Source organism: Asparagus officinalis, chromosome 7 (assembly GCF_001876935.1).
Source record: "Asparagus officinalis chromosome 7, Aspof.V1, whole genome shotgun sequence".
Classification (NCBI taxonomy): Eukaryota; Viridiplantae; Streptophyta; class Magnoliopsida; order Asparagales; family Asparagaceae; genus Asparagus; species Asparagus officinalis.
In genome coordinates this window covers 24,972,830-24,993,486 of record NC_033800.1, presented here as the reverse complement: position 1 = coordinate 24,993,486, position 20,657 = coordinate 24,972,830, and the positions used below count along the sequence as shown (strand labels likewise).

Sequence of the window (20,657 nt, the reverse complement as noted above, 5' to 3'; positions counted from 1 at the left end):
GTCCATTACATAGACTAGTTTCCATTGATGCCATTAAAGATGTGTCTATATTAGACATCTGCATCTCGTAGTAAGCAGGATAGTAACCGAGGCTGTTAACTCCTTATAATTTCCAAGACGGTTAAATGCTACTTGAATTATCCAATTCGTATACTTGTATTGCCTTCTATATAAGGGGGGGGGCTTTTAATATCTTCACGCACTAAGCAATTTAATTGTCTGCCTCATATTGATCTACTGTTGTGGTCTTTCATAATGTTTGATAGCTATCAAGATTAAATCAAAGCACACCCAATTGTATAAGATGATCTTTATAGCGGACATTTGGGATGGACTACTATTAAGTGATTCGAGCCTCAGATGGATATTCTGTCAACTGCAGCATTCTTAACTTTTTACTCATATGATGCAGCCCATCTTGCGAGATGAGTAAAGATTACCTCTGCACATTAAGGCTTTCTTACGGATTAATTATGTATAGTCTAACAAGTTAAGATTTATAATTGAACTTTTTCTGTTTTTCTTTTAAGCAATAAACAAAAGACTCATGAGTAGCACGCTGTCAATGATTTACACACCCTACATGCCTTACGGCTTCAATGGAAAAACATTACGCTTACGTGACTTGAGTGACGGTCCCACTATCATCTTATATATAATATATTATATATATATATATAAATATATATATATACTAGTATACTGTATATATAGAGAGAGGAGAGAGAGAGAGAGAGAAATATGACGGTGATGCTTCGTACCAAGCACAAATTTGCTGCCTTGGTTAGTGATGTGCACATCCCCATCCACTCACTACCCATGTGAATTTGTTCTCATATTTGCAAGAGCTGGAGGGCGCGATTGACACCTCACTACCATAACACAACTTTTTATGCTTCGGTATTCGAAGCATACTCATGATTCTCATTATAATATATATATATATAGTATATATATATATAGTATAATATATATATATATATATATATATATATATATAGTAAGCTACGTGACTTGAGTGACATCCCACTATCATTCTTTCTATAATATATATAATATATATATATATATAATATGTATATATATAATATATAATATATATATTATATATATCATATATATATAGAGATGCAGAGAAGAGAGAGAGAGAGAGGAGTAAAGCTCCTATAAACTATAAGGTGAAAAGAATATGGCTCACAACTTTTTTATCCTTGATTTTGCTTTGACATTTGTGCTAGACATGAAAGGTATCTTTGCAGATGATGCATGATATTATATCACATTTCTAGCCCGCAAATCTCAAGTGAAATCAATGCGAGAAAGAAGTTGGTGCGACAACAAGCTCCTATCCACTTAAGTTTAGGAAATTTTATTTTATATATTACACACACGCCATACACGCGCGTTGCACATACATGTACATACATATGCTATAATATCACATGCAAACAAGCACATTGAACAAATAGACGCTATACATATCTATACACACATATGTCAGTTTCCCATAGCGAATAATTGAATCGCAATCATCAGCCCACAATTAATATATAAAGAGGTGGAAATTGGGAAAAAACTTACTTAGCTAGTCAAATCCAACTGGGCGAGTAAGCCTGACTAACCAGTCACTCTTGATAGCCATTTCAGTAAGTGACAACGCAGCAATGATGCAAATGCGATCAAATATTAGTTATTATTATTATGCCATGTTTTAGATCCAATATTGTTATATATTAAAGCCCATGTTTTTTGTTTCTTATGTTCTAAAATGGTAATTTATCAACTTTTGCCATTGCAGGAATCCTTACAAAACTATCAGTTGTTTTGCTAGTGATATGTTATTAAAATATTATATAATATTATAATATATAATTTATAGTATTCCAAATCCCAAAATATTGATGAAACAAACAAAATATTACAAATTATAGTATTCCAAATCCCAAAATATTGATGAAACAAACAAAAATATATAATTTATAGTATTTCAAATCCCAAAATATTGATGAAACAAACAAAATATTACAAATTTTGGTTTTCCAAATCCCAAAATATTGATGAAACAAACAAAATTTTAGAGATCCGAAAACATGTAAAAAATTTTATGGATTTCAAATTCTGTGGTAAAATCCATATCCATAAATTTTGGGATGCAAAACAAACACCTCCTAATCATACCCTTTTATCCTGTCACCACTGGCCTGCCTACAAAAGAAGTAATAATAATCTACTGAGATACGTACGTTTAAATATTGATGAAACAAACAAAATTTTAGAGATCCGAAAACATGTAAAAAATTTTATGGATTTCAAATTCTGTGGTAAAATCCATATCCATAAATTTTGGGATGCAAAACAAACACCTCCTAATCATACCCTTTTATCCTGTCGCCACTGGCCTGCCTACAAAAGAAGTAATAATAATCTACTGAGATACGTACGTTTAAATTTTGCTCTGTCTTCTTTCTTGTGTGGAATCCTTCATGGGACCCACACCACGTTGCCTCGTTCTTCTATATATAAGAAACTGCCAACTGCTGAGCTGAGGCTCAATGGTCAAACTGTGATCTTTAAAATCAGAGAAAAAAGGAGAGTAAAGAAGGGGGGGAAAATAGAAATCTTGTTTAAAAAAAAAAAATGGAGGGCCAAGAGCAAGGAGAAGTGGAGGTGATCCACTCATGGTCAGCTCCCAGATCACTCAGCACCAGCCTCATGTACTCTTTTGCTCAGGTCTATTCGCTCGTTGCTTGTAATTGCAAAACATTAAAATTATCCCCCCTCCCTCAGTATTACTGAACTCGTTCTATCGTGATTACTTTAGAGAGATGATATGGAGGTGCTTGATGAACCCCTGTACGGTAGTTACTTGAAAGTCACCGGCGCTGAAAGACCCTACAGAGACGAACTTCTGAGCAAAATGGTAAATTTATTATAATATCAGTGCACTGAAATAGTTGAAAGCCGAAGCATGTGTTTTTTTTTTTTGGTAATTGATACTTGTTATAGGATTCTGATGGGAATAAGGTTGTCAAAGATGTGATTTTTGGCGCTGGGATGAAGAAATATCGCTATTGCAAGGTAGCGTTAGTATTTTGGTATGACGTGACTTGATTTATGATCAAAGAGATGAAGTTAGCTAAAATAAAGACTTCATTTTTGTTACTTTTTGAGATGTAGCATATGGCGAAACAACGCCTACCAAACTTATCAAATGAGCTGATGAAGAAAGGGAAGCACTTTATATTGATACGCAACCCTCTTAATATTTTGGTATGAATGCCTCTGCTTAATTTCTCTGTCTATTCCATTCTCTGCTAAAGAAAACTTCTTGCTAAGGTTGATTCCTGCAAAACAACATTATTCTAAAGGGAAAGAAGTCACAGAAGAGTCACATTTAGTTGTTCCTGTTGCCAGCACTGATTACTTTTTCTTAAAAATGTTGTCTTATGGAATGAAGATTTAACGAAATTCCCCTGTTGCTCGCCGGCTTTACTATGAAACAATACAATTTTTTTTTGCCTTTTAGACGGTTATATAGTTTAATGTATCTTTTAAGTGGATTAAGAACTTCCTTGTTGGGACAAACCCAGGGCCTAATAAAGCATGGTCTCAGTGAATAGTAGAGTGGAAGTAACAAAAACACACAGATTTACGTGAAAACCCCCTAAACAAATTTGGGCTAAAAACCACGTGCAATGATAGGAGAATCCACTATGAAAAAAAACTTTGGAATTACAATCTTATTCTAAAGGAAAAGAAGTTACAGAAGAGTCATATTTAGTTGTTCCAGTTGCAAGCACTGACTACTTTTTCTTAAAAATGTTGTCTTATGGAATGAATATTTAACGAAAGTCCCATGTTGCTCGCCGGCTTTACTAAGAAACAATACAATTTTTTTGCCTTTTTCGATGGTTATACAGTTTAATGTATCTTTTAAGTGGATTAAGAACTTCCTTGTTGGGACAAACCCGGGGCCCAATAGAGCAGGGTCTTAGCGAATAATAGAGTGGAAGTAATAAAAAAAATACAGATTTACGTGAAAAATCCTTTAAATGAATTTGGGATAAAAACCAAGTGCGAGGATAGAAGAATCCACTATGAGAAAAAACTTTGAAGATACAATCTTATTCTAAAGGAAAAGAAGTTACAGAAGAGTCACATTTAGTTGTTCCTGTTGTAAGCACTGATTACTTTTTCTTAAAAACATTGTCTTATGGAATGAAGATTTAACGAAATTCCCCTGTTGCTCAAATTTTTTTGCCTTTTAGATGGTTGTACAGTTTAATGTATCTTTTAAGTAGATTAAGAACTTTCTTGTTGGGACAAACCCGGGGTCCAATAGAACAGGATCTCAGTGAATAGTAGAGTGAAAGTAATAAAAAGAACACACAGATTTACGTGAAAAATCCTCTAAATGAATTTGGGATAAAAATCACGTGCAAGGATAGAAGAATCCACTATGAGAAAAAATTTTAGAGTTATAATCTCTCTATAAGGAGAAACTCTCTATTTTTCTCACTCTTCTATAAGTGGAGTTGTATCTAGGATAGATTTTTTCTGAAGAGTTTTGGGGCCTATTTATAGCGGCTGGAAAAATACTATTCCTAATTTGATAATATTTTTTCTTTTACCGTGCCAACCTTTTGGTGCTCGCTTTTCACTTTCGATGCATTTATTTTTGTGGGGTTCATCATCTTTTTGTTTGTCCATAATTGCTGCTGTCAGCAATTACGGCTGACAACAACGAAGAAAGGCTATTGGAAATAAATGGGTCTACAAGATCAAGCGAAATGGAGATGATCAAGTGAAGGGATATCGTGCTAGATTGATAATAAAAGGATATGCTCAGAAAGAATGTATTGACGTTAATAAAATATTTTCTCCTGTAGTTCGACTTACAACAGTTCGAATAATCCTAGCTATGAGCGCTATATTTGACTTACATCTAGAGTAGCTAGATGTAAAAATAACATTTCTTCATGGAGATTTTGAAGAAGATATTTATATGCTCAAACCAGAAGGTTTTGAAGAAAAAGGAAAAGAGAACTTGTTTTGCAGATTGAACAAATATCTGTACGGTCTAAAGCAGGTGCCAAGGTGTTGGTACAAGAGATTTGATTCATTCATCATGAGCCTTGGATATAACAGACTTAATTCAGGCCCTTGTGTATATTTCAAGAGGTTTAGTGAAAATAATTTTGTTATCTTATTGTTGTATGTTAATGGCATGTTAGTTACATGCCCCAATAAAGATCGTATCAAAGAATTAAAGGAACAGTTGGCTAGGGAATTTGAAATGAAGGATTTAGGATCTGCAAATAAGATTCTAAGGATGTAAATTTACCGAGACAGAATTAATAGAAAGATTTGACTTTTTCAGAAGAATTATTTAAAAAAAAGTTAGCGTTTTAACATACAAGATTGTAAGTAAATTTCTACCACACTTCCTGATAATTTTAAGTTATTCTTCACTATGAGTCCTAGCAGTAAAAAAGAGAGGATGGAGATGTCTCGAGTACCGTATGTATCAGCAGTGAAAAGTTTAATGTTCGCTATAATTTGTACAAGACCAAACATTACATAAGCAGTGAGAGTGGTTAGTCGATACATGTCGAATCCTAGTAAAGAGCATTGGAATGTTATAAAAAGGGTTCTAAGAGACATTAAGGGAACCTCAAATGTTACATTATGTTATGAGGATCAGATTTTATTGTCAATAGATATGTTAATTTTGATTATGCAGGTGATCGTAATAATAGCAAATCCATCACAGGCTATGTGTTTGTACTTACTAGCGGAGCTGTAAGTTGGCTTTCAAAATTGTAGTCAGTTGTGACTACTTCAATAACAGAAGCAGAATATATAGCAGCTACACAAGTTAGTAAAGAGGGGATATGGTTGAAGATGATGCTGGAGGAACTCGAGCATGAATAAAAGAAGATTTCTCTATTTTGTAACAGTAAGAGTGCTTTGCATTTAGCAAGAAGTCTTAATTTTTTATTCAAAGACAAAACACATTCGAGTTCAGTATCACTTCATTCGTGAAAAAGTAGAAGGAACAATGAATATGTAAAAAATTCAAACTAAAGACAACCTAGTAGACTTTTTGACAAAAACAGTCAATACTTATAAATTTATTTGGTATCGATCCTCTTGTGATCTGTCAGAGACGTGGGCAACATGAAGATGACAAGATAAAAAGAATGATGTGATGATATGATTGATACTCAATCAAATCTTCAAGTGGGAGATTGTCAGCCGCAATTACTGACAGCAGCAATTGTGGACAAACAAAAAGGTGGCAGGCTCTACAAAAATAAATGCATCGAAAGTGGAAAGCGGACACCAAAAGGTTGGCATAGTAAAAGAAAAAATATTATAAAATTAAAAATAGTGTTTTCCCAGCCGCTATAAATAGGCTTAAAATTTTTTAGGAAAAATCCATCCCAGAAACAACTGCACATGTAGAATAGTGAGAGAGAAAAATAGAGAGTTTCTCCTTATAAAGGAAGATTGTAACTCTAAAGTTTTTTCTCATAGTGGATTCTTCTATTATTGCCTGTGGTTTTTACTCTAAATTCATTTAAGAGGGTTTCCATGTAAATCTATGTGTTCTTTTTTTTACTTTCAATCTACTATTCACTGAGACCCTGCTCTATTGGGCCTCGGATTTGTCCCAACATTTCTTACAGCATGCAGATTAATTGTAATTGCTTGTTCTAATTATCTTTTCTCAATTTCTGCTTTGTTATTTTCTATTTGTCAGAAAAGTCCTGATTTTGCACGTACTTTGAGTTATTAGTTTTCGTGATCATTGAAATGTTGTTCCAGACATCATTCAACAAAGTTGTATCACCATCCTTTCTCGAGCTTGGCTTGGGCGACCTTGTATCCGTATATAGTGAACTGTGTGAACTTGGGAATCTACCACCGATCATAGATTCAGAGGATCTATTACGTGACCCTGAGGTTAGTCCCCTCTCATTGGAATTTGTCTTACTTTGATCACGATTTCTTCGTGAGCTCGAATATTCTTTATTAGAGTTTTATATGGTTAGCTGGTTACCATCTAAAACTTTCTTATTTCTAATGTTCTATCTAAATGATCTGTACTATCACTGCTTTCTATCACTGCTTTCAGCTTCTACCTTATAACTGCTGGTGTTACTATACTTTTTTAGTAAAATAAGTTTGGTCAATAAGGAAAATTCTAGAGCTTAATTGAAAAAACGAGTTGTAACGCAGCGCAGAAGTGATAACCTTAGAATCCACCAAGGGGTGTTCTCTGAATCCACAAAGAACGATCTCCGAATCCACGAAGAAGTTTGAATCCACGAAAAAAATGTTAAAAGAGAAATTTTTATTGATGAAAAGTTATGCTTCTAGAGCTTATAATACTCTGCTTAAATAGAAAATAAACAAGACTCCTATTATGACTCAAAATTTATCAAAATTAGAAATAATAAAATTTTTCCTAAAAGACTCCCTAGGATTGAGGAAGTAAATCGGTTGAATCTGGAATCAAACCGGATTTGCTTCCTAATCAAAACAGCTCCTAAAACATTATCTAAAATAGTAAAAAACTGACAAAAACACTGATATCTCTCAAACCGGAAGGAATTTAGTGAAATGGACGGCGACAAACCGAACATTGGTCGGTTTGGTTAACTCAATCTAAAAAAAAAACACGATTTTTATGTATAATTCGTCCAATTCCGACTTACAGTTTGAAAGATATGACCCATTCTTCATGACAAGTTATTTTCCTCGACCGGGTTCACGTTTGGGCTTGTGTTTGTCTTGCTTTTCTATAAATATATTCGCCGTGTGTTCTACATCAGTCCCCCTGCTTGAAAAGAGCTCGACCCCGAGCTTATACTTGCATGAAGAGTTGTTCCTTCTGGCTGGTAATACTCAAATAAATCTGCAACATTAAAACTAGGAGATATAGCCAAATTTGTAGGAAGGTCAACGACATAAGCATTATCGCTAATCTTCTTCAGCATTTTGCATGGGCCGTACTTTTTATTCTTCAACTTGTTGTAGGTGCCCATTGAAAAACGCTCTTTTCGCAGAAACACCATCGCCATGTATCCCTCCTCAAACACCTTCTTCCTCCTGTGTCGATCAACATCGGCCTTATATTTAGCATTAGACTTATTTATCTTCTCTTTCACTTCCTGTTGGATAGCACGTATCTTCTCGGTCATATGATCTGTAGGAATACTCTGTCCTAGAAGCTTAGGCAGTGAAACTAGATCAAGATAATGGTTCGGAAGTGTTATAGCAGTCCTACTCTTGGACATACGGCGTATTAGTGAATTAATGGGTATATCCTTACACGTCTTGCCCCGCTCAAAGGAATGGTCCAGATCTCCTATCGTCTGACTCACTCGACTCAACTAGTCGACATTCTCCCATGACGACACGAAAGACGGTGTTAGTCGATCTTCTCATCCTGGACGACTCGCTAAGAGTCTACTCGACTAGTCCCAAACACTTCTTGAAACCGTTTTGAAATGGCTTTACTTCTCGACAAAGCTACCCTCACTAGCTACATGTTTGCATCGCATTTAATGTATATCAAGTGCATTATTTCTCTTGTCCCGATAGTCTTCATGACTCATCGGACCATGTAGGTCACTGTCCCGCCACTGATCACTTCCCATTTAATGTCGAAGTGATCTACCCTCCAGTCGCCAGCCGATATCTGTAAAGCAAAAGCTAACTCAGCTGCCAGCCCGTACTTCACCACCACCTCACTGTGCTCGGCCGAAGTGACCAATTTACCCCTCATGCTTCGGATATAAATACTGGTACTATTCGAACTAAGAGGACTTTTGGAAAAAAAAAGGAGAAAGAGAAAACCTAGAGTATTTATCTGCATATCATCCTAAGTTTTCCCACTCAAGTTCATATCCACTAACTTGATCGTTGGAGGTACAACGGGAGAATTGATCTTCGTCTTCTTATGAGCTTCTACACGTGCAAATTGATCGACACTCAAACTCAAGAACCAGACATAAAGTCAGGAAAGAAAGTGGTCCTTCATCAATACTGAACCGAACCTATCCTCTTCTGGATACGATTGATTGTCTGATCTTAACCATCAACAGGAAGCCTTCCATATACAATCACAAAGAGAGCCCTGCCTGTAGTTCGACTCTCCATACAGTTATAAACAAATCCAGCATGTTCCAGAGCAAGATCCCATTATTTCGGACGATCGCTAGAGATGGATCTAAGAAGGTTATCGAGAGTGCGATTTATCACTTTAGTTTGTCCGTCCGTTTGAGGATGGTAAGCAGTACTGAATTTGAGTAAAATATTGAATCGCTACCACAAGGTCCTCCAAAAGCGGGATAAGAACTTGGAATCACGATCAGATGTGATGGATTTTGGTACTCCATGAAGACGAACTATCTCCCGAAAGAAAAGATTAGCAATGTTGCTAGCATCTATTGTCTTCTTATATGGAATAAAGTGCGACATATTTGAAAATCTGTCAACAATAATAAAAACAGAATCAATGTCTCGTTGGGTTCTAGGGAGTCCCAACACAAAAATCCATCGAGATATCATGCTATGACGCATGAGGAATAGGTAAGGGTGTATACAATCCCGTATTTTAGGACTGTCCCTTAGCAACTTGACAAACTGGACAACGCCGCACATGTTTTTCTATCCCCTATTTCAGCTGAGGTTAGTAATATCTCTCTTCAATGGAAGCAATCATCTTATCACGCTCCGAATATCCTCTAACCCGCCAGCATGAAAGTTTCGTATTATCTGCTCTCTTACTGAACTCTGCGTATGTACAAGCGATCTCTATGAAATAAATAACTATCTTGAATATGAAAACCTCTGACTAACTGATTTTATTGGCAATCGTTTCAAATCTCCTTGAAGTCCTCGTCTTCTGCATAAACTCCTTTAGATATCAAATCCAGTCACTTCTACTTGCAAAGTCACTAACAAATCAGCTCTCCGACTGAGTGTATCTGCAACCTTATTTGTTGCCCAGACTTGTGCTTCAAAACAAAGGTGAAACATTATAGAAACGCAATTCAACGAGCATGCATATGATTGATGGTAATTTGACTATTGATGGACTTCAAAGCATGATGAGCAGTATGAAGCAGAAACTCTCGTAAGATCAAATAGTGCTCTCAATGCTTCAAAGACTGGACTATGGTATACAACTCTAGCTCATATGTGGTCTATTTTTATCGAGTTTCGCTGAGTTTCTCGTTATAGGAAACAACTGGACTCCCTTTTTGGGATAGAACACCACAAATTCCTATGATGGACGCATCACAATGAACTTCAAACACTTTTTAAAAACCTGGAAGAGCATGCACTGGAGTTGTGGATAACTTCTCATTGATTAATGCAAAGCAACAGTCCACATCTTCCCCTAATTAAACTTGTCGTTCTTCATGCACTCAGTGATAGGCGCTATAATGTTGCTGAGATTTCTGACAAATCTCTTGTAAAAAATTGTGAGGCCATGAAAACTACGAACTTCGGTAACAGTCTTCGACGTAGGCTAATCTCGAATAGCACGCACCTTCTCTTCATCAACATGGATGTCCTCTGTACTGACAACAAAGCCCAAGAATAATAGGCTACTGGTCATGAAGTTGCACTTCTTCAGATTAATGTACAACTTGTTCTCCTTAAAAGACGTTAGTACCTCCCTCAAGTGGTCCAGATTCATGGTCTCAGTCTGACTATAAATCAAGATATTATCGAAATAAACTACAACGAACTTGTCGATAAAAGGTTTTAATATCCGATTCATCAACCGCATTAAAGTGCTAGTAGCATTGAAAAGGCCAAAAGGCATGACCAACTATTCATACAAGTCTTATTTTGTCTTGAAGGCAATTTTCCACTCATCTTTTTCTCTAATCCGAATCTAATGATAACCACTCTTGAGATCAATTTTGGAAAACACTTTTGATCCAGACAACATATCTAACATGTCTTCCAGATGAGGGATAGAAAATCAATACTTCACGGTAATCTTATTGATAGCCCTACTATCCACACACATGCGTCACTCCGTTCTTCGTTGAAACTAGTAATGTTGGCACGAGACACGGACTCATGCTAGCTCGTATAAGGTCTTTTTGGATGAGATCGTACACCTGTTTCTGTAAGATCTCTCCTTCCTTCGGACTCATCCGATAGTGTGGCAGATTCGATAGCCGTGATCCAGGGATGAAATCGATCTGATGTTGAATGTCTCGAAACAATCGTAATTCGAAAGAAAGTTCGTTAGACATAACTGCATCAAATTGTTGCAAGATGGTCTGTACTTCAGGTAGAATTTTGGTGAAGGCGGAATCCGCGTTCCCTGATACAACAAGAGCATAAACTTCGTTAGACTGCTTCAAATATTTTATAAAATCTTCATTGTCAATGATAAAAAAAGTCTTCTTTTTAGCAACATTTGTTTTGATGGGCCCCTTCTCTGTAAGAGGCGTGAGCATAACTCGACGATCATCCTTCTTAAAGATATAAACATTATCCTTGCCCCTGTTCGTGGTATCAACATCAAACTGCCATGACCTGCCTAACAACATATGACAAACATTCATCTCAACTACATCACACAATGCCTCATCAACATAATTTTAGACAATGGAAAAAGTTACCCGACATAACTCATCAACATGCACGTCATTACCCTTACGAATCCAATCGATCTTGTAAGGAGCGGGATGTTTCCCTGTCTTCAAACGTAATTTCTCCACCATGCATCGAGAGACAACATTCTCGCTACTACCACTATCAATGATAACATCACAAGTCTTCTGTTCCACAATGCATCTAATGTGGAAGATATTATGCCTCTGTGGTGGTTCTTCTGTCTTTAAAGCCAATAATATGCATCGCACAACACACAAGAGTTCATCTCCATCATCAGGATCCACCCCATCACCTCCATAGTCTTCAACATCATCTTGGTCTATATCCTCCTCTTCATGATCCATCATATTCACAACACTTCTTTTATGGCACTGATTGGATCGATGACCAGGTTAACCAGATCTGTAGTACTTGATTGGATCGGGTTTAGCATATGGGTTCTGTGGTGTAGCCTTCTTTGCTGTTGTTGTCGTTGATCCTGTACCTTTCTCAGTTGTAGCATATTGATCAGAAGCATCTTGTTCAGAAGCAATTTAAGATTGTTTGTTCCTACAACGATTAAAGCTTGTGCGTGACCCGTCGGAAGCTGTCCACGATCCTCTATTATTCCGTCCAAGTTGTCGCTAGGCTAACTGTGGCTGCCAAGGTATATGTATGCTGCAAAGATACACGATCCTGAATTGCTATCCTTAATCCCCCGGTATATTGAGACTTCTGTTGGGCCTCGTTCTTATTTAAATTATTGTTGGATGACAGCTGATAAAACTCTTGCGTGTACATATCAACTGTTCTTCCACCTTGTTTGCAATTCTGGTATTGTTCGAATAAGACTTGTTCATAATCACCCGGCAAGAAACGGGCTTTCAGTAGTTTCTTCATCTTTTCCTACCTATTGACTTTCGGCTTCCCTTGACGGGGTCGATTCATGCAAACTGATTCCCACCATACCGATGCTCCCCCTTTGTCGATGCTCCCCCTTTAAGTTGGTAGGCCACCAATTTAGCTTTATGCTTATCTGGGATCTCCATATACTTGAAGAACCTCTCCATTTCTGCGACCTAATTAAGAAATTCTTCGATATGAAGTTGCCCCTTAAAAGATGATAGATTCATCTTCATCTTGAACCCTCAAACATCATAACTATCCTTTTGTCGACGGTCTCTGCGATCATCACCACGGCGTGGGGCTTTATAGTTATCGTCGTTGTTGTTGAATTCATCATATGGAGTCGGATCATATCGCTGGCGACCATCAACGCGATTTTGAACTCCTACTATGTTCAGACGCTCCACTGCCGACTCAAGTCACTCTATGACAGTCTTCATCTGATTAAAATCGGTCTTTAGCTCATCGAACTTAGTTCGAGAGAAAGGGGCTTCATCGTTTGCCATTGGATCGGAGGAACCTGGCTCTGATAGCAATTAACGTAGCATGGATTTGATAACCTCGAAATCCACCAATGAGTGTTCTTTGTATCCACAAAGAACAATCTCCGAATCCACAAAGAACTTCGAATTCACGAAGAAAATATTAAAAAAGAAATTTTTATTGATGAAAAGTTACGCCTTTAGGGCTTACAATACTCTGTTTAAATAGAAAATAAATAAGACTTCTACTATGACTCAAACTTTACCAAAAATAAAAATAACAAAATTCTTCCTAAAAGACTCCCTAGGATTAGTGAAGTAAATCGATCAAATTTGGAATCAAACCAGATTTGCTTCCTAATCAAAACAGGCTCTTAAAACATTACCTAAAATAGTAAAAAACTGACAAAAACGCTGATATCTTTCAATCTGGAGGGAATTTGGCGAAACGGACGGCAGCAAACCGAACATATATAATTGACAAAACTACGTGATTTTCATATATAATTCGTTCAATTCTGACTTACGGTTTGAAAGATATGACTCATTCTTCGTGGCAAGTTATTTTTCCTCAACCGGGTGCGTGTTCAGACTTGTGTCTGTCCCGCTTCTCCATAAGTATGTCCGCCGTGTGTTCTACATCAAGTTGTAATTGAGTCCGACACATCTTTTGATATATTGACATTTTTTGTTCGCTCCTTTTGGTGTTTCAGGAGCCATTACACGAGTGTCACAGTGCTAAATTGTTGAGCCAATCCCTAAATCTCCTCCTAGAACAATTTGTACTATGCTAATTGAGATCTGAATTTGGACGGTTTCGAAATAAGTAGATGAATGACTAAGTGATGTGTCCCTCAAGCTCCTCCTCAAGATACCTGGAAAGAAGCTGACAGGATGAGATATACATGGATGCAATTCTTTTTTAAAGGAAATATGTATTATAATTAAACCATTGAATTGTATGATATGACAGTATTTGGCATTCATATGTTTCACAAAACTGTTGAAATTTAATTTATAATATGGTGGATATTTATATGAACACAAGTGGTCAACATTTAATTGAAGTGGGAATGGTGTTAAAAGAGGGGATATGGGGATTTTAGTTTAAAATATTGGAGAAGATTTTGGATATTGTCACCTTATGTTAATTCCTATATATGCATCTTTGTTGATTATTATGAGATACCGAATCCATAAGTATTCTTATCAAAATGAATAAGTGCAGCCATATTCTACAGATAATGTATAAGCAGCTTAATAACATACTTGAATCCAACTAGAACTCAACAGTACTCTAATAAGTCTTGCATTCAAGTTCGAAGGTCTGTATGAATTTGCTGAGTTTGTTTTACCATTAAATGCTTGTGGTTATAGAAATCCTTGTAAACTCTGAGACCATTCTAATTGTTTACTGCCTCCTCGTGCAGGCTACCCTACAAGGTCTTTGTGAGGATTTGGGTATTCCTTTCCAGATGGCAATGCTCAAGTATGAAAATAAGTTTTGTTCTTGGAGTAAATTTATTTAGATTTAGATGTCCTACTGTGTAGATATATATGCAGAAATACAATTTGATTTAAGAAATTTCTAGAAAACAACTACACTTTTATAACCTTTCTTGTGACACCTATTGCTAAAAGCAGAAGGATGAATATATTCTTGAAATGAATTTCCAAATAGTCCATCTGATGCTTTAATTTTAGGTGGCTATGTTTGCAAGCAGAATTATGTTTTTGTTAAGTGAATATCCCTTGTCAGTACATTTTATCTTCTTCTAGTGTGCAACAATAAGTATATAATTTATATGAATTACTTCTCACAGGTGGGAATCTGGCCCTAAACCAGTTGATGGAATTTGGGCTCCCTGGTGGTACAAAAATGTGCATAAGTCGACGGGGTTCAAAGTACCACAATCATATTGTTCAGTAAGATTTTTTTGGCACTATTTTCATTATATTAACTGTTTAAGTGCTGAACACATTAATTAATGTTTAGCTTATAGTTGAGTGAATTTTTGTCAGCCATTTCCATTAGCTTTATATGACTTGCTAGAGCAAAGTCTTCCTTTCTACAACATGCTTAGACATCACAGAAAGAGAACAACTTCTTCTTTGGGACCTTCAGTACCTCCTCCGGCCCTTCCTGTCCCTGCAAATGAGAAGTTGCTTGTTTGGGTCGGTGATGAGCTCTTACCTCGTGAAAGTGCAAAGGTATTTGCATAGACTGCTCCTCTTTTTTTATTGACCTTTTATGTATTTCTAAGTCATTTGAGGTCTCTAACAAATGCAACCCTTAAAAGGTTTCAGTGTTAGATTCGGTTGTACAAGGTGGTGATGCAGCCTGGGAGGGACTCCGAATCTATAAGGGGAAGATTTTCAAGCTTAATGAACATTTAGATAGGTAATCACCACTGTTTACTTTTATTATCTACGTGTAGATTGTTTTGTGATTTGTCATCTGTTGACCATTGCATTGATTTTTATTTAATAAAACTCCCTACTTTTATTCTAGGTTGTTTGACTCGGCTAAAGCTTTAGCATTCAACAATGTCCCAACTCGTGAAGAGGTGACAATCTTAATTGTATTATCTTTCATGTTCGTCCATGTTATATTTTTTATTGAAGGAACCTGCTTGGAAACACTTATTTGCAACTGGGATGATATAGATTCCTATTATTTTAGTTTATAAGCTTCTGTGATTACTATTGTTTAGTCAAATTTCAGATTCAAGAGGCCATCTTCAAAACCCTCATTGCAAATGGGATGTTTGACAATGCTCATATCAGACTAACTCTTACACGTGGGAAAAAGGTTATCTTGTTGTGAATATTTTAACTGAAAATTTGGGTGTTGTTAGCTACATATATTCATTTAGATTATAGGACTGTGACCAATCAAATTCTTTTCTCTGTTCATCATTTGTTATTTCACTATTTCTGATTCCCCTTCATTACATTCTTTTCCCAGGTTACCTCAGGAATGAGCCCAGCATTCAACCTTTACGGATGCACCTTAATCGGTAGATGAGCTATCAAGCGCTTACTTAGGCTATTCGAGTTGTGCTGACCTTAGTATATATGTTTGTAACTACATGCTTTACTGCACTAAATTTTGATTTGTTGAAAAAAATGGCAGTTCTTGCTGAATGGAAACCACCAGTCTATGACAATTCACAGGGGATCACTCTAGTCACAGCAACCACGCGACGTAATTCACCCAATGTAAGATATGATGGCAATATGTATATTTCTATTTTCCTTGCGCTAGCTATTAAATGTAGCAACATAATTATGCTTCTCTTGTAAGTTCATAATCAGTTCTTTGGAAAAAAGCATTGCCGTAGTAAGAGAAGTATGAAAAAAAAAATTATATAAAAGTAACCTGATCTCTTACTAGCTTCCCTGTCATAAATAACAAGTTTGTGGAAGAGTTCTGCTTTTCATTGTAATTGTTACTCTGAAGTGCTTGATCTTCCACTGTGATATTACTTGGTTTAATTTGGAGAAACTCTGGATTGGAGCATATGAGTTTCTAGTTATTACTAGGAAAAAGAGCAAGAGATGCTTTTTCCATGATTGAACCTTTTGGTTTTTAAATTTAGATCCAACTGCACAAGCTTGTCAGGAATTTCATGTGTGAGTTTAGTCCCACTTTGAGAAAGTTGGGAAAGGGTGAAGGACTCGAATAGCAAGTTGTCTTCATTGCCTAATGGCCTAGTCCCACATTGAGAAAGAAGAAAGAGCGATGGATTCAAATAGAAAGTTGTCTTCAAATGCCTGAACAGCTTACCCTTTCGTGTTAAGCTGGTTTGCTACCTCTATTTAAGGCTTATTAACTCCCAGTTTGTGCCTGATTTCTCCCCGACACCGGTTGTTCATTCGCATAAATTATTAGTTTATTGTGAAATGATTATGCTTATTTTCTGTTCTCCAATGATTAGAATTGATTCTTTCTCAAGCACTGTTTTCTCAGTTTCTCATCTCTTGTTTTTCGTTTTTCAGAGTATAGATTCAAAGATTCATCATAACAATCTTATCAACAACATATTGGCGAAGGTTCTGTTCTTAATCCTAGAAACTGCAGTTAATTCCTTTTTTCTTGAAATTATTTTAGATCTAGATAATTGCTTTTATCTGAATCCATATGATATGCAGATAGAAGGGAACTTTGCCAAGGCAGATGATGCCATCATGCTAGACAAAGATGGTTTTGTTTCAGAAACAAATGCTACAAACATTGTGAGAGACTATTTTCTGATAATTTTTACACTGTTTCATTCTAATTCTTATCAGAACTCTATCACTATCTATATAATAATCTATATAATAAATTAAATCATTTTGTATGCAGTTCTTGGTCAAGAAAGGGCAAATATCTACACCTCATGCTGATTACTGTCTTCCAGGAATAACTCGGGCAACTGTAAATTCGAGAAACTTAAGTATTATGTTTTGTTTTCTTTTTCTATAAGAAAATAAGTTAATAGGAGTAGAATACTCGAACCAACAGAAAATACTGTCCCCTCATTCGTAAACTTTCAAGTAATATTTCAATCTTTTCGTATCTGAATTTTCATGAGAACAATGGTAAGAACAGGACAAAAAATGACAAAAGCAAAAAATGACTGCAAACCTTTGGGATAAATGCTTTATTGATGTTTGTTTGTTGTTGTGTTTATGATTGAAGAAATAGCAGGACTTGCAGAATATGTGTTTTCAGGCCATGTTTAATTGTTTAATGAGAGCCATTTTTATGCATCTGATAAATTTCGTCTTAATTTATATAGGTCATGGATCTTGTGATACATGAGAACTTGGTTCTAAATGAGCGGCGTATCAGTCTTTCTGAATTTCATTCTGCAGATGAGGTTTGCTATACTTGAAAATTTATCTTTCGATTGTTAAATGATGTGATATTTCTGTGTCAACTAGTTTGAAGCTTTTGTATACAATAAATTACCAGCTTTTCGCCTGTGCGACAAATCTTTGTAGTTGAACTCGAGCAATTTATTATATGCAGGTGTGGACAACGGGAACTATGGGAGAACTTTCTCCAGTGAGTTTTCATTTCATTTCATTTCAATTTTTTTAGAAATACTGAATATAACCTCACTTGATCACTAAGAATATGCTGCGCTAAATTAGTTGATTTCTTTATTTCTCTTATTATTGAGTTATTTATTTCCTATTGAAGGGGTTATATTCTAGTTCCAGACCCTTAGGAAGGTAAGTGCTTAACTAAAAGGAATTGATTTTTATCAGGTTACCATGATTGATGGTCGAGTTATTGGAAATGGAGAAGTTGGTCCAATCACTAGAAGAATCCAAAATGCTTATAAAGTCCTCACTGATAGTTCAGGGATACCGATACCCAAGCCTGTAGAGGTCTAACATCATCCGTTTCATAAGGTTCATTCTTATCTGAAAAATTTTGTATCAATTCCATGATTAGATATTAGTGATATTTGCTTCTAATTCTTGATCTTTGCAGGGCTGGCAGAAGAGAGATGAACACCAATGCGAGATATCGATTGTGTACGATTCATTCCCCTATTTCTAAAAACTTCATTTAAGAGCTCCAGATTCAGGAAGAGTTTCTTCTGAGATGTTATGAGCAGGGTTTGGTAAATCTTGGTCCTATATCAATTTTGATGCACAATTTCAATGCAAGTGCTGTTTGGCTAGCTTTAGCTAATGAATAAAAGAAACATGTTACATTTCAAAATGAGCTTTGCATGCAAGGAATGGAAAATATCAGTCTCATTTCTATTTGCATTCTTTTCCTTGTGAAGTTATTATGGAAATATTATTGTCGTTTGTTGCTGCACTAAGTTTTAAAACATCACTAGTATCTTTACAACCTCATCCTTAGGCTTGTTGCCTTTCAAAATTTTACTATTCATACTTTTGTTATCCGTGCGGGCGGGACTTATTACAGTATTGCTGTTTTACTAAAAGCTTATCACGATGTACATATATTGTTGTATATTAATGATTTTGACAGATGTGTATTCAAATAAACATCCAAGCCCAGATTAATAGCACAAGTGTTGCAATGTCTAATAGTTAGAAATTGGGGATAGAGATGTCAAATTTAACGGTTAGAAGAAGTAACTGCTTTACCCATGTTATGCTCTCAAACTCATTTCTTAATAGGTTTAACTCCAATACATGCTTAAAAAAACCCAAATTCACTTGAGTTTGCTCTAATGGTTAGAAAAGAACCCTAACCAAAATTGAGTTTCACACAAGTCTGAAAATTACAAAGAGGGATAGTTTGGTGATTGAAGATGTTGGGTTAGGAGTTAGCCTACCCTCTCTCTATGTATACTTCCTTTGCCTCCAACAGCCAAAGAAAATAGCTACAAATATGAATGAATACAAACACACGGAGAATGACGATGCCAAGAATTAATGATGATCATCACCGTCACCGTGCTTCTTATCGTAGCATCAACCGTCGCTGAAAACCACGTATCATGCCGGCCGGATGGAAGGGAGATACGACTCGAATGATGAAGCTGCCGTTAAGAGTGCTGAAGAAGCCTACAAGGACATGATGGAGTGGTTTGTGAAACATTTGAAGTAGAGCTACTCTCAATAATGTGTTATTATATGCAACGAATTTTTATGTTGGGAACTCTATTAGTGTGTCTGAATAAAAAGTAATATTGCGTGAATTACAGAAAAATAAAAGCTCTTTCATCTTTCCTTCCCTGGATTCAGTCATTTGTATGGATCATTAAGAAATAAAAAAAAAACATAAAGGGAATCGAAATCAAAACTGCATGTGTGCAACAGAAAGAGAGTTTTACACTGCATTACTGAGATTGTGTGTTTATAAACCAAAGCCATACTAGATCTCAACTCTTACTACAAAAAGAGGAATTAATTCTTTAGCAATTTTAATTGGTCATTGATTGATGTTATAAACAAAAAGATTGTATTGGAGAACTCAAGCTTTAATAGCCATGCAAATGACTTGGTTTTCTTTTCAAAGTTCGTATCCTCTTGTCCAGAATTTGAATTTGAACCTTCCATAATCCAATTCGATTATTTTAACATCAGGTCATGTCGAATAAAGTGTACACTCATTTGGCTATATACAAAAATATTATTGTTACCGATCTTCCAACCAAATGTTAGAGTTACACTAGAAGCTTGGTTCTGTTTCAAGAATGCTTGTGGTGTTGATCCCCAAAAGGACAAAACCAAAAATCCAGACTGATGAATTTAAAAAGCATCATTCGTCCTCCACACTATTGTTTCTATGTTTTCCCTAGTCTATAGCATGCCATTATTGGCATGGTTTCATTATGTGAATTTTTGGCCTCTTGTGGCCTCGATGATAATCCTTACGACTGGCAAATGCTTTAAAATCTTTTCAATTTTTTGTTTCAAACAAAACTATAAGTAAGAGTAAGACTCTTTCAAATTATTAATGCCCCAGAGCTCTCGAAGTTGTGGTGAACGGTTCTGTATTGTACTTTTATATTCTAAAATGCACTCGCAAGTTGAACGCTCCTTCATAAGCCAAAACTTGGCCACACATGCTAAGGGTGTATACCTACATACTCTGAACATATAACTACGTACATATCTATTGTATATCCCCGTTTGGCAAAGAGTTAA

At 35.9% G+C, this 20,657-nt stretch overlaps 1 protein-coding gene across 3 annotated transcripts; it reads left to right on the top strand.

Moving 5' to 3' along the window:
* Window positions 2,538–18,842, top strand: LOC109848673 (branched-chain-amino-acid aminotransferase-like protein 2). 3 transcript variants are annotated; one of them, XM_020418298.1, is made up of 20 exons: window positions 2,538–2,730; window positions 2,822–2,920; window positions 3,007–3,078; window positions 3,178–3,270; window positions 6,832–6,969; window positions 14,456–14,514; window positions 14,849–14,951; window positions 15,048–15,236; window positions 15,326–15,426; window positions 15,538–15,592; window positions 15,751–15,837; window positions 15,994–16,045; window positions 16,162–16,247; window positions 17,028–17,081; window positions 17,181–17,264; window positions 17,377–17,448; window positions 17,813–17,893; window positions 18,046–18,081; window positions 18,288–18,434; window positions 18,526–18,842. In XM_020418298.1, exons 1-19 carry the CDS (start codon window positions 2,638–2,640, stop codon window positions 18,414–18,416), a joined length of 1,683 nt encoding a protein of 560 aa, XP_020273887.1. In that variant the 5' UTR covers window positions 2,538–2,637; the 3' UTR covers window positions 18,417–18,434; window positions 18,526–18,842. The 3 variants fall into 3 exon arrangements, with proteins under 3 accessions (XP_020273887.1, XP_020273886.1, XP_020273888.1); XM_020418297.1 differs by having other exon boundaries at window positions 2,539–2,730; window positions 18,517–18,842; XM_020418299.1 differs by lacking the exon at window positions 6,832–6,969 and having other exon boundaries at window positions 2,539–2,730; window positions 18,517–18,842.

Coding starts and splice junctions, on each gene's coding strand:
- LOC109848673 (XM_020418298.1), top strand. CDS start 2,638: ATGGAGGGCCAAGAGCAAGGAGAAGTGGAGGTGATCCACTCATGGTCA. Junction 2,921..3,006: donor ACGAACTTCTGAGCAAAATG/GTAAATTTATTA, acceptor TACTTGTTATAG/GATTCTGATGGGAATAAGGT. Junction 14,515..14,848: donor TTCCAGATGGCAATGCTCAA/GTATGAAAATAA, acceptor TACTTCTCACAG/GTGGGAATCTGGCCCTAAAC.